General features: G+C 55.6%; 1 protein-coding gene across 1 annotated transcript in view; it reads right to left on the minus strand.

Annotated features, from left to right (window-relative positions):
- Positions 1-2,478: 2,478 nt before the first annotated feature.
- HPCAL1 (hippocalcin like 1) overlaps positions 2,479-13,322 on the minus strand; it is a 112,187-nt gene continuing 101,343 nt past the window's right edge. The window contains exons 3-5 of the mRNA XM_065890779.1: positions 8,434-8,829; positions 5,747-5,852; positions 2,479-3,323 (exon numbers count right to left, since the gene is read on the minus strand). Of these exons, the coding sequence (XP_065746851.1) occupies positions 3,226-3,323; positions 5,747-5,852; positions 8,434-8,811 (582 nt within the window). The 5' untranslated portion in view covers positions 8,812-8,829 and the 3' untranslated portion in view covers positions 2,479-3,225. The remainder of the gene's footprint in view (positions 3,324-5,746; positions 5,853-8,433; positions 8,830-13,322) is intronic.

Genomic DNA, 13,322 nt, shown 5'->3' on the forward strand with positions numbered 1-13,322 from the left:
GAAAGCCGACTGGGCCAAGCTGAGAGCCAGGGCCAGGGGCTCGGGTCCCGCTCCCACCCACCTGGAAGGAGCTGCAGGGCTGCCACCCAACACAGCCTCGCACACGTCCCCAGAAGACACTCACCTGCTGATATGGGCCCAGGCCAGACGTGCTGGGAGTCTGGTGCCGAGTCTCTGCACGGGTGGTGCCTGGGTGCGCGTCTATGACACTGCCTTGTAGGGCAGACACACACCCCAAACTAGACGCCTGAGTCCCACCAAGCCCTGTCTGCAGAGACCACACCACCTGCCCCTCTACACACACACACACACACACACACACACACACACACACACGATGAAAGGGGCAACTGTCTGGGGGGTAGGATAATCTGACTAGTTCTGATTCTGCCACTGAGTTGCTGGGACCTGAGGGACATGGCCGGTTGCTAGCCAAATCCCCGGAGTGAGTGACGGGCCTGTGGGTCATCCCTGCCCTTCCCTGGGCCGGTTTCCTCATCGCCTGACTCCCTAAGGCACCACCCTGACCCCCAGATCCACATCTTCCACATTTGTGTGGAAGCACTTGGGATGGTTATTTTAGGTCAACTCGCCTGGGTCGTGGGTGTCCTGACAGTTGGTTAAACATTATTCTGGGTGTGTCTGTGAGGGCGTTTCTGGGGGAGCTGAACATTTGGCTTAGCAGACTGAGTAAAGCAGAATGCCCCCCTCCCGCCCCCTGCAACGTGAGCAGCCTCATCCAGAGGGTTGACTAGACAAAAGGCTGAACTGAGCAGGGAGATTTCGTCCTCTGCCTGCCGGGTTTGGGCTGGGATGTCGGTCTCCTGCCTTCAGATCCAGACTGGAACTAGTGCCGTTGGCTCTCCTGGGTCTCCAGCTGGTAGATCTTGTGTTCATTCCGCCTCCGTAATCTTATGAGCCAATTCCTTGCAATGAATCTTTCTCTCTTTCTCCCCCCGCCCCACCCCAGAATACATGTGCGCATACAGAGGGAGACACCCCCTTGGCTCTGTTTCTGGGGCGAACCCTGGCTACAGCAGTCATTCCCATCTGTGCCTGATTCCTGGGCAATGTCCCTGTTAGCAGTACTGCAGCACTCCCCGCCTCTCCTCAACAGGCAACAAGCACTATTGACTGAGCCTTGGCCAGTTCTCCTTACATTTGTAAAATACAAGCCCCTCTCAGGGAGGGGAGATTCCTCCAGGCCAGGCGGAGTTGGCAAGGCACCATCCTGCTTCTCTGTAGCGAGCTGGGTCCACCCCCGGGTCACCCGGCCTCCGCCTCCTACCCCCCCTCCCCCTGGCACCGCCCACGAAGGTCCAGCCTCGGGCAGTGCCACTGGCTGGAAAGTCACTTACAGAAGGGCTCACCGTTTCTATTCAGAGGCCTGGAGTGGTAAAAGGTATTAAGATTACTGAAATCAGCAAAACAGCCAGGGTCCCTGACAGCCTGCTGTGGGTCAGGCTCCGAGCTACACGCTCGGCCCACTTACCTTGATCACCTGTCTCCCGGCTGCACTGCTTCCACAGGTGAGACTCAGCGAGGTCCCGTGGCCCATGGGTGGATGTGCCAGACGCTGGAACCAAAACCCCAATCCTGTTCACGCTTCCTGGCGCCACGCCCTCTGTGGGGAGGGGGCCCTCATCAGCTGGGTGCATCCTGATCGGCCAGTCATGGTCACCTCACACTCCCGGCCAAGGCACTGAGAAGCGGTGGGCAGGGAGCACAGGAGAATTTTGGAAAGTTCTCCTCCCCTTTAAGGGAGAACAGAGGACAGGCTGCTTCTCGTCCTGCCTGTGGAAGGCTCCCGTGTCAGCTGCACTGCCCTGCAGGGTGACAGCCCTGCGGGGACCCCAAGGATTCAAGTGCGCGGACAGAAGCTGCCCGTGAGGCCGGGGGCAGGGCGGTGGGGGAGGCGGAAGGAACCTGGGCATCCTTAGCGACGCCCCCAGCTGCCGCATTAGTCTCGCCACGTGGTGGAAACATCCTTCTGGTTGAAGCCCCCTCTGCTGGGTTTCCTGCTTCTGAGACCAGAAGCAGCCTGATGGCCACAGGCTGAGAAACCAGGCCTGCCCTCACGGCCCCGTGCTGGTACCCCTGATCCCCGCTCTGTCCTCGCTGGGGACGTGCGGTCCTGCTACCTTGCTGATTAAACCATGGGGTTGGCGGGGGAGCCGGGGGAGGGGGTTGGATACAGGCAGAAGCCTGACAGTCAAACCTGCCAAGAACTGTCATCTTTCATTTCCACAAATATTTCTTGGCATTAGGCAGATATTGAAGAACAGTCTGCACAAGATTTATAGACACAGTAATGGCTATGTGGATACAGAAGGGGCCAAGTTTACAAAGAGCAGCAGGACCTGCCGAACGCACCTGTGCTGGAGAGCGCGGAGAGCGCGGAGGCCGAGCACGGAGAACGCGGAGGCCGGGACAGCACAATGGGGCCTCCCGATTCCACACAAAACTCAGACAGTGCCGTTTATTTGATCATTTTAATACAGGAAATGCCAGACCAATCAACAGGGAGGACAAACCTTACAGAGAGGCTGCGTTCACTACGCGGACGGGAGGGTCTCCACGGCCCTGGGCACGCATGCACGTCCTTTTGAAAAGGGCAGGTTGAGGGCATAAATACCACAAAATAACCAGGCTCGGAGGGATCACAGGCCACGAGGGAACCACGCTTCAAAGGCAATCGAGGCATTAAATACAGGACCTACACATTACATTTCACTTCACCATGACTTATATATTAAAAGGAGACCACAGTATATATACGTGCAAGCGGCTTTGGTCAGAGAAAATGAACCGAGCTGGGTGGAGCCATGCACGGGGAGGGCTTGCCCATCTACTCTCCCTCTGTTCTTGTCCCCATTTTTCCTGCGATCACAAAATCAATCAGCTGGCCTTGGCGCGATCTTAGAAAGTCCCACGGGGATCCTCGGGGTGTCCTCTGGGCTCCCTGCGGGCAGGGAGGTGCCCCAGAAGCCAGGACACCGTGAGCCCTGGGAGTAACCACATGCCAGGGAGTTCGCTCTGGAGGGACTGGGGAGGGGTCGGGAGGAGGCCAGGTGAGGAGGGAGGCGTGGCCACCAAGCCGGCAGATGCGTGTTGCCTGGCCGCCCCGGGAGAGCAGGAATGATTGAAGAGGCATCCACTTTTGCAAGCAAAGCTTAAACGGCAAGACAAGCCTGTGTTTCTCTGCACTGTCCAGACGCCGACCCCTTAGAACTGACTGGCGCTGCTGGGGTCACACTGTAACAACCGGACGATGGATGGGTCGCTCTTGGCACCTTTAATGAATTCTTCCAGGGACAATTTGCCTGTGGGATGGAGGACGGGAGAAACGGGAGTTAGCCGGTACTCACAGGTCATCACCCTTAGGAGAGCATGGGGACAGCTCCTGTGTCAGGGACGTCTCCTCCGGTCCAAGTCTTGAGCCCTCCTGAAGCTAGACGCGTCCAGGCTGCACACACTTCCAGAGCATTTCCGGAAAAAGCTTTTTTGCTTTCAGTGCTCATTGCAAAGCACCGGGCACCTCAAAGGATGTACCCAGTATGGTAGCAGACCGTGCCTGGTGGGGCACTTCAAACCCTTGTAGAAATAGCCCCACGCCTTATTTAAGAAAGATGCGCCTTGTCCAGAAAGAACATGACACCTGCCTCTAAACCAGAACTAACCCAGGGTCGAGAGGGCCAGGCCTGGGTGGGGACCTACTGCTTGCCTCTGCGTCTGAGGCTCTGCAGCTGTACAATGAAATAGAGCCATTTACCCCAGAGGACAGCAGTAGAGGGAATGCAGGAGCTTGAGGTCGTGCCCCGCACACAAAGGGCTCACAGCTCACAGCCATGGGCAAGCTACCAACCTCTCCACGTCCCAGGGTCTTCATCTGTGTGGTGGGATCGTGGGAACACCCAATCTCAAAGGGCCACCGGGAGGGTTAATTGGGAGGATGTGTTTGAGGGGTCAGCCCACGCCTGGCCTGCAGGATGCACTCAGTTAGTGAGCTGCCGCCGGGAAGCCAGGCAGGGACCTCCTGCTTGCCCACTGCCGAGAGGGACACGTCCTCCTGTGGGTCCCCAGCAGCGGGGGCAGACAGGCTGGCCCCAAGGGAGACTAAACAACCCCAGGCTAAGGGACGGATTGGGAAGGGAGGGGGCAGCCACCCCCTCGGCAGAAGACAAGACCTCTGGGGCCCTCTGATGATGGACGGGGGTTACTGGGCTTTGTTACTATTCATATGGTCGGTGGGGACTTTGCTCTGACCGCCCAGGGCGAGGAGCTTCTGAAAGCACCAGCCTCTTCTCCGGGCAGAAAGCGAGGCTGGCAAGGCGCTGGGGGTCCCTGAGCACAGTCTGTCCTGCAGCCATCAGGGTGTTCCTGGTGCTTGGCCAGGCTCAGGTCACAGGAGAGGGCTTCAGTGACACCTGTGCTTTCCTAGGGGGGCAGGGAAGGTGTGGGGCAGTCCCCGGAGGACGAGGGCCTAGCTCTGGACCACCCCAGCTTCACTCTTCTCTCTTCCAACATCGCCTCTACCAGCCCTCTCCGAGCTCCAGGGATGCACGGATCCCGGTGTTCACAGGAGAAGCTCTGTCCCGGTGGGCACAGGCCCAAGTTCACAAACACCCTGGGAAGGTGCCCAGAGCGGGCCCTGAGGGGTCGGGGCAGAGGTGGGTGGAGGGAGAGCCAGGCACTGTGCTAAGAGCTCTACTGGCTCTATCTCACTGAATCCTCAAAACCACAAGAGACTGAATTATTATCCCCATTTCACAGAGGCGTAATCCGAGCCTCAGAAAAGCCAAGATTGGTTGGAGCAGGTCTGTCGAACCCAAAGCCTGTGCTGCTACTCTGGAAGGCAGAAGACATGTTTTAAATTGGCCCAAAGGCAATGCCAGGCACGAGGCTGTCTTGTTTTACGTTTGATGGATCATGTTTTGAAAACTGTTTCCTTGCGGAGATGTGCCTGCAGCCATGTTGCCCCCCTCCCCCTGCTGGCCCAGTCCTTGGCGTCATCTGCAAACCACACTTTAGGGTTTAGGAGCACTTTTCTGTACATTAGCTTACTTTTAATCTCCAGCACAGCCCGGGGGTATTTTCTCTTTTTCTTTTCTAAATGCTGCATTTCTTTATCCTCCAAAAGCAAATCAGACCTGACTCTGGGACTGCACTTAACACTGGCAAGAGGTGCGGATCCATCCAGTTTCATAGCTACCTTCCCCGGCAGGGACCCTGCAGAAGCTCACGGCCAATGCAGAAAAGGAAACACAGGGCACGTCCTCACTGTATGGTCGCCATTGCCCCTCCTGGACACGCCACTTCTGCTGCGGTGTGGGCCCAGAGATGCTGGCAGAGCTGCTGCAGGCCAGCACATCCCGACAGAGTCCCTGGGGCCACTGAGGTTTGGGGGAGGGATGACGGGGGGCAAAGGGACCCCCACCACCTGGAAGGCTTGATCCCAACCCCTCCAGGGCCCGGGTGCCAAGGGCACAGCTGCCTCTTCTCCCCAGGACACGCCCACGGGCCTACAGTCTCCCCGTTCTAGAAGCAAGGAGACTATGGCTCATGCGGCAGGATGCTGACCCAGTGCCCCGACTCCGAACTCTGGCTCTCCCCTCAGCGCAGCTGCACTGGCCGGGCAGGGCCAAGGGTGGGCCAGGTGAGGCCTGAGAAGCTACAGAGAAGGAGGAAAGGGTCCCAAACACATCTCTGGTCCCAGCAGTGGGGCATAGACACACAGGGATCCTACCGTCATTGTTGGTGTCCATCTGTCTGAAGATCTTGTCCGTCCGTTTCTCCGGCGTGGACTCATCCTCGGGCATCTTCATCACGGAGGACACCATTTTGTATATAGCCTACAAAGGGGGACACGGACACATGTGCTCAGAGGTTCCAGGGTGTCCCTGGGTGGATGGGGCACAGGCATGAGCTTCTGCCCAGCCCACAGCAGGACAAGAGGTCAGGACGCTCACAGCCTCAGGACCCTTCCCCAGCTGGAAAGTTCCCTGCTACTCCCAATACTGTGGATGCATGTCACAGACAGCATGTGAGCAGAAGGAAGCCCGACTCACTTACGTGACGTTCAAGAACAGGCCAAACAACCCACTCTGACAGCTATGAGCCTGGGGTGTCTGCGGGGGCAGGAGGCGGGACAGTTCCCAGGCCCTCTGGGGCGCTGGGAATGCTCTCTAACTCACAGAGGGTGGTGGTGACACAGGCGCATACGTGCACAGCCCATCACTCAGCACACGTAGCCACAAACATTTGACTATGGGATGGCTGTACCTGAGTTAGAAGCAAAAAAGACAGCCCACAGGGAAAGCCACATAACTAGCCCCAGAAAGGCCAGCGCCAGGACAGATGGGTCTCTCCAGCAGGACCGAGAACCCCAGGACACTGCCATCCAAGGGCTCAGCACCATTGCCAGCCGTTTCTGTGTGTCTCTGTCCAAGTGGCCCGGCCCAGTGTTGTGTTGTGTGTGTGTGTGTGTGTGTGTGTGTGTGTGTGTGTGTGTGTGTGTCCAGGGGGCGTGATGAGCCCAGTGACCAGCAACTCATCAGAATAACTCGCGAGGGGGAGGGGCTGTGCCACTGTGGGTTTCTGTGCGGAGATGGCTTGACTGAGAGTCTCATTTCCTGAAACAACACACTAAGGACAGCAGAAGTCTGAGAGTTGTAGCATGTTAAAAAGCAGGTTTACAGGCTTCCCTGGTGGCACAGTGGTTGAGAGTCCGCCTGCCGACGCAGGGGACACGGGTTCGTGCCCCGGTCCGGGAAGATCCCACATGCCGCAGAGCGGCTGGGCCCGTGAGCCATGGCCGCTGAGCCTGTGCGTCCGGAGCCTGTGCTCCGCAGCGGGAGAGGCCACAACAGTGAGAGGCCCGCGTACCTCAAAAAAAAAAAAAAAGTAGGTTTACAAAACAAAACCAGAAAGGAATGATCCCAAGTGAGGCTTCTGGTATCTGTTATACTCTCTCCTCCTTGGCCCGTCTCCATTTGCCGAGGAGGGTGGAGGTGGCCAGGCCTCACAGCACGGCCAGTGTGTCTTTCAGGGTCTCTTGAGACAGGACCCCCTCCTAAGAGAGGCAGGCCCTTGTTCAAGTGCAGAGGAGGCAAAGACCCTCCCCGGCCTCTGGTGGGCTCTGAAGCACGTAGAACCCAGTCCGTTTTGACGATGGAGTAGCGGCCGGGCGTGCCGCTCAGCAGGCCAAGCCACCTGCGGGAGCCACGGGAAGGGTCTCAGAGTTTGGGAACTTGGTCTGGGGGCCAAGCAGCCAGACCCCGTTTGGGGAAGGCATGGGGCCCCTCGCTGTCCTGCTGTGTCTCTAAGTCTTGGCCGGGCCAGTCTGCCTGGCCAGGGCCAGGGAAGCGCACAGGCCAGCTTGTGGGCCGGGACAGGTGATTCCTGAGATTTCTTCCTTCTACCGCCGCTTGTCACTAAGAGCCAGGAGCGACAGCCGAAGCAGAGTGCCCTGAACCTGTGCTGATTTATTCTCACTGTGCAAAAACCACCTGTTTGGGAAATAGGTTGGTCACTCCTCAGGCCACTGGCTGCTGGTCTAGGCGTTCATGAGTTTGATACCCTCTGTTTGTGGCTTAGCCCGGAAGTTCCTTCCATGTAGAGGACATCTCCTCTGAGGAATTCTAGAACTGAACCTCCCAGGCTCCAGGAGTGGGAGTGCAGGGAGGCACCCAGGCAGCGGCAGCTCTGTGCCTCTCTACCACACACCTAGGAAGCTGGGGAAGTGAACAAAACACGGTTTCTTTCTGGAACACAGCTTCCCCTGCCAGAGCTGCTGACTGTAGTCGAGGCGAAGAGGTCTCTGCAGTGCTTTCTGTACCAGAGCTTATTCTGTGGCCACTAATGTTTCCGTTTTGCTTTACAGCTGCACCTTCCTGGGGACATGACAAACTGTTTGTTCTTTTATTCTCAGACACGGGGACTCGAACAGGTCTTGGCAGGTGGCTTCTGCAAGTGTCAAGGGTCCTCTCAATTACTGTAATTCTCTCTGAATTACTAGAGCTCAGCTCTGTTAACTCTCTGGAAATCACAGTCCCCCACCCAGCCTCAGATTCTGTGAAACGCAGGGAATGACACCTCCATCCCCGGCTCCGCCCACCCCACCCCAGCCCCGCCAGGGTCGGGAAGGCCACAACTCATCAAAGGGCTTAGGCCAGGCCTGACGGGTGGCCAGTGATCAGTAAACTATGGCTCTTCTCATCACTATCTGCAAGGACCCGCCAGTCCGGTAACAACTCGTCACTTTCAAAAGTGCACGAGGGAGGGGGCCTGGCAGCCAGCTAGCTGCGAAGGGCTGAAGGCGCCGGGAGGACAGGAGCGCTGTCCGGAGTGGGTGGGGCCTCGGGGGGGCCCGCCCCCACCCCACCCCCCACCCCGCGGGCGCGCTCCGCCAGCCCCTCCCTCTCCGGGGCGCACCTGCACGATCTCCAGCATCTCGCTGCGGCTGATGTAGCCGTTGCCGTCCAGGTCGTACATGCTGAAGGCCCACTTGAGCTTCTGCTCCAGCTTGCCCCGCGAGGTCACGCTCAGCGCGATGATGAACTCCCGGAAGTCGATGGTGCCGTCGCCGTTGGTGTCGAAGGTGCGGAAGACGTGCTCTGCGAACTTGGAAGCGTCGCCGTAGGGGAAGAAGTTGGCGTAGATCTTCTTGAACTCGTCCACGGTCAGGTGGCCGGTGGGGCAGTCCTTGAGGAAGCCCTTGTACCACTCCTGCAGCTCGTGGTCCGTGAACTCCGTGTTCTCCCGCAGGTCCTGCAGCACCTCGGGCCGCAGCTTGCTGTTCTGCTTGCCCATGGCGGCCGGCGGCGACACCTGCAAGACAGGGAGCCGGGCTGGCGCCATCAGGGCGGGGGAGGGCGCCCCACAGCCTACAGCCACCGAGCGGCGCGGAGAAACGTCCCCCGCGTGTCCCGCACCAAGGGCTGGAGAGGCCCGCCTCCGGCCCTCCCCGCGATGCAGTGCCCCAGCCTTCCTAGGACCCCTGCGGGGAGGCGGGCCCTCGGTCTGTGTACCACCAGGAAGGCCAGGAGGCGCCGGTGGAGTCAGGACAGGCCACCTCGCGCTGCAAGGCACATCCTGACTTCCAGAATGTGGAAAGGTGGAAAAAACTTGAAATCAAGTGCCCAGCAGGGGCTGTACAAGATTGGAGGATGAAACCCTTACTCTCACCACCCTCATCAGCTTCAGGCAAAACTGTCACGCTGACTGCACCCCACACCCTGTGTTCTGAGCAGTTCTTTTCTTGTTCGGGCACGATGTTCTGATTTTATCCTTAGAACAGGCGTCCAGAAGCTTTTAAGGAGTCCCTCTTGTTTGTTTTTGCCTCTGAGAAGCCCTCTGGTTGGGAGTGGGGGGCAGGGGGATCTAGAATTAGCACCAAGAGTACATGAATGTCTCTAAGGTTCGTAGTAAAGTCTCAGGCACCTGCGGGCGTGCAGAAGCGTGCTCCCCAACGAGGTTTTCCATAAGACCCATCCGTTAAGACTGACCCTGGGGTGATACTCTTACTAGACATTAATGCAGCTTTCACCTCGCCACCTCACTTTATTTTCTGATTTTTCACAGTAACACAGTACATGGCTTACTCATTTTTGAAGCATATAGAATAGAAAATAAAAACAAAAGGTTTTCCACCCTCGTCCCAGAGGTAACCACCTTGAACTGCTTCTTAACATTTATGAATGCTAAATGTTAAGTACCGAATCCCCATTACTAAATATAATCAGTGTAGTTCACATATTTTCCCTGGCACCTCCTTTTACTTCTTTGTCTCCTCCCAGGTTTTATTAGTTTCATACATATATGTCATTGTTTTTACTTGTTATCTTTATGACTTGAAATTATATGAAATTTAAATTGATATACATTTAAATTATAGAAAAGTTCCTTTTCTAACCCCCAGGTAGGGGGATTTAGGAATATCTTTCAAAATTACAAACACGTTCCCTTCGACGCAGCAACCCCACTTCTAGGAACAAATCTAAAGATGCTCCCACCCATGCAAATAGCCTGTGTACACGGCCAACTCCTGCACGTTGTCTGTAATAATAAACAACCCAGGTGTCTGTATTACTAACTGATGTGAAATAATCATCAAGATCTGTTTTTAAGTGAAAAGAGAAGGTGTAGAACAGCACATAGAGTTTGCTGCTGTTTGTGGAAGAAAAAAAAAATATATGTGCGTGCTTGTATGTTTGGAATGACTTCTTGGGAAATGATAACACTGGCTACAGAAAGAGAGACGGCTGATAGACAAGGGTCAAACGGAGACTTTTTTTTTTTAGTTTAGTTTAGTTTTCATTGAAGTATAGTTGATTTTTTTTTAATGTTCTTTGGATCATTTATTCTTTTACAACAAACATTTTCTTTGAATAAATATCCCTCTACCATTGCTTTCAGTTTTTATTATTATATATATTTTTTATTTTATTTTTTATACAAACGTAGACTTTTTAGTGTAAATCTTTCTATAATTTCAAATGTTGAACTCTGTGTATTTTTTTAATTCAAAAAAATAAACACACAAGAATCCTCTATTTCTTGCTTGAGCAACTTGACCCGGACCTCTCTCTCTCTGTACGATCAAGCTACTGATTCCCTTCTTCCCTAACCTCTCCACCTTCCTATCACATCAGCTCCTGTCATGCGTGGGAACCACTATTTGTACATCGTCAAGGTTTACAATCTCTACTTTCTGCTTTACCTATAGGTTGATCCTAATAAGTGGAAACCAGCAAATCTCTACGTAACTTGGTTGTCAGTTTCCAATGGCCCCCAGCAGCCCCACTCCCCCGCCCCAGGGCCCCCAGACTTGACTGAAGACACCCCGCAGACCGCACACTTCCACCTCCGCATTTCCTGCACTAAAAAAGGCTAATCTTCAGTCCTTTACTCAGTTCAGCTCCTCTCAAGGCTTTGTATTTTCCACACTCCTCTTAATTGTGAAAGTCTCCTAGCCAGTGTCTGGAGGGTGTGGAGAGGAGTGGTTTGTCGTAGGTGTCTCTCCTTCAACTTCCCATCTCATGCTTCAGAGGCAGCATCCACGAGCAGAAGGGGCTGCAACGTGGAGGGTTTCACCACATCTGCCCCTCCTCGCTCCTCACTCCTTCAGCTGAGACCTGAGGCCCTTTTTCCAGCAGCGTGTGCCCACGTGTCCGTAGGGGTGGGCAGAGCGGGCCAGCTGCTGTCGTGGACTGAACTGTCCCCCCCCCAAATTCACATGCTGAAGTCCTAGCCCTGGGACCTCAGAATGTGGCTGTATTTGGCGACAGGGCCCTTAAAGAGGTAATTAAGATAAATGAGGTCACATGGGTGAGGCCTAATCCAATCTGACTGGTACCCTTGAAAGAGAAGCTCGGGACACAGACACACAGAGGGAAGACCATGTGCGGACACGGGGAGAAGGTGGCCGTCTTCAGGCCAAGGAGAGGCCTCGGAAGGAGCCAAACCAGCCGACACCTTGATCTTGGGCTTGCTGTCTCCAGAAGCGAGAGAGAATAAATTTCTGTTTTTGAAACTGTCCAGTCTGTGGTGCTTTGATGCCTCAGCTCTGGGGCCCTAAGACAGCTGCCCCGAGAGCGGACCTGGTACCGTGTGGCATCAGCGCCCGTGAGGCAGCGCCCCGTGCCAGGCACCGTGAGGTTCCCAAAGCTTTAACTCCTGATCTGCCAGCATCAGGGACAATCAGAAGGTCCACGGACTGTGGGACACTTTTGTTTTTATCAGACACCTTGCCTGTATTAGTCCCACTTCACCAGGGAGGAAACAGACCCGGAGGCTCTGGAGGCAAAGCCAGCCCTCAGACCAGGTCGTCTGGCCCCCTCCCACATCTTGCCGGGGGCAGCCAGGGGAGGCTGGTCCAGGGAAGGGCACCCTGGTCATGAATATGGCCTTCCCGGCCGCCTTCAATAGTTAATGGTACAGCCTTTTCCCGATTAGCATTCCTGCACTTTTCATCGTGGAAACAACCCACCTTCTGTGAAGCTCTGGGCTCTGAGAGCTCAGGGTTGGTCCTTCTACATCTTCTTTTTTTTTTTTTTTTGCTGTGCCGCATGGCTTGCAGGATTTTACTTCCCTGAGCAGGGACCGAGCCCAGGCCCGGGTAGTGAAAGTGCTGAGTCCTAACCACTGGACCACCAGGGAATTCGCACGGTCGGTCCTTTTAGAATGCGTTCACCTCAGTGAAGACCAAACCACCACTCAGAACAATGGCATCAACTGGCCTCAGGATGTGTCTGTGATTTGTGTTGTTTCTGATCCCATGGAAATGCCGACTCCTAACACCTCCTCCACCCAATGTAACGAATGTTTATGGGAAGGAAGGGACCATACCAGGGAGCATGACAACTACGGTCAACACAACCACTGGAAGGTGACAGCCGAGGGCTCCGAGGTCCGCCCGGGAGGCTTCAGCTTTCCCAGCCCTTCTCGCGTGTCCCCGCAGGCGGGCGCGTGGGGCTGCAGAATCCCAGCGGCGCCCTGGGCCCGGCGCACAACAGACATCTGTGTTGGTTGAGTGGGCCTTCCCGCTGCAGTGCTGGTACTGGTTGTGTACACACACATACAGACACCTGCTAACTCTGAGGCAGGGTGGTTTCTGGCAAAGCTGACCTTCCAGCAGAGCCTGGGTGTGCTCCCCTTTGGGGGATGCGATGCAAGGGGTCCTTCCTGAGAGTTCTGGGGGCTCACGGGATGGGGAGAGGGGAGAAGGTAGGACTCTGGGACAGACATATGAGGCCTGGGTCCTGCCTTTGAGAGCTCATCAAGGCCAGAGCATGTAGGATGCAGGCGAGTCACTCACACTGGTCCATCTTAGCATCAAAGCCCCCCACTGCAGCCACAATTCCCCAAGCTGTGCCAGGCACTGTGCAGACCGTTTCACAAATGGTGAAACTGGGGCCCGGGGGTGTCAAGTAACTTTCCCAGGGTCCCACAGCTGCTGGAGCTGGGATGTGACCAGGAGTCCATTTGAGCTTGACCACAGAGCTCTACGGTCAACCCTGAACCCTGCGAGATGGGCAGGGCCGGCCTGGCATTCCCAGCTGTACAGAGAGGAAAAGCCAGGCTGGGAGAAATTGAGGGATGGGTCCAGGAAGCAAAAAAGATAAGTTTTACTTTGGGGGAAAACTGTCAAGAAATCGTGGGTGGAAAAACATGATTTCCTGCCACTGTCTTGAAGGTTGAGTTAGTCAAATCTGGGGCTGTCAAAATCAGGGCTGATGGGAGACCACATGTTTGAGGATGATGTTGCAGGAATCCATCACTGATTTCCCAGTGTCCTTTAGGGAGACCCCACGGCTTTCAAG

This window comes from Phocoena phocoena, chromosome 14 (genome assembly GCF_963924675.1).
Source record: "Phocoena phocoena chromosome 14, mPhoPho1.1, whole genome shotgun sequence".
NCBI classification, from domain to species: Eukaryota; Metazoa; Chordata; class Mammalia; order Artiodactyla; family Phocoenidae; genus Phocoena; species Phocoena phocoena.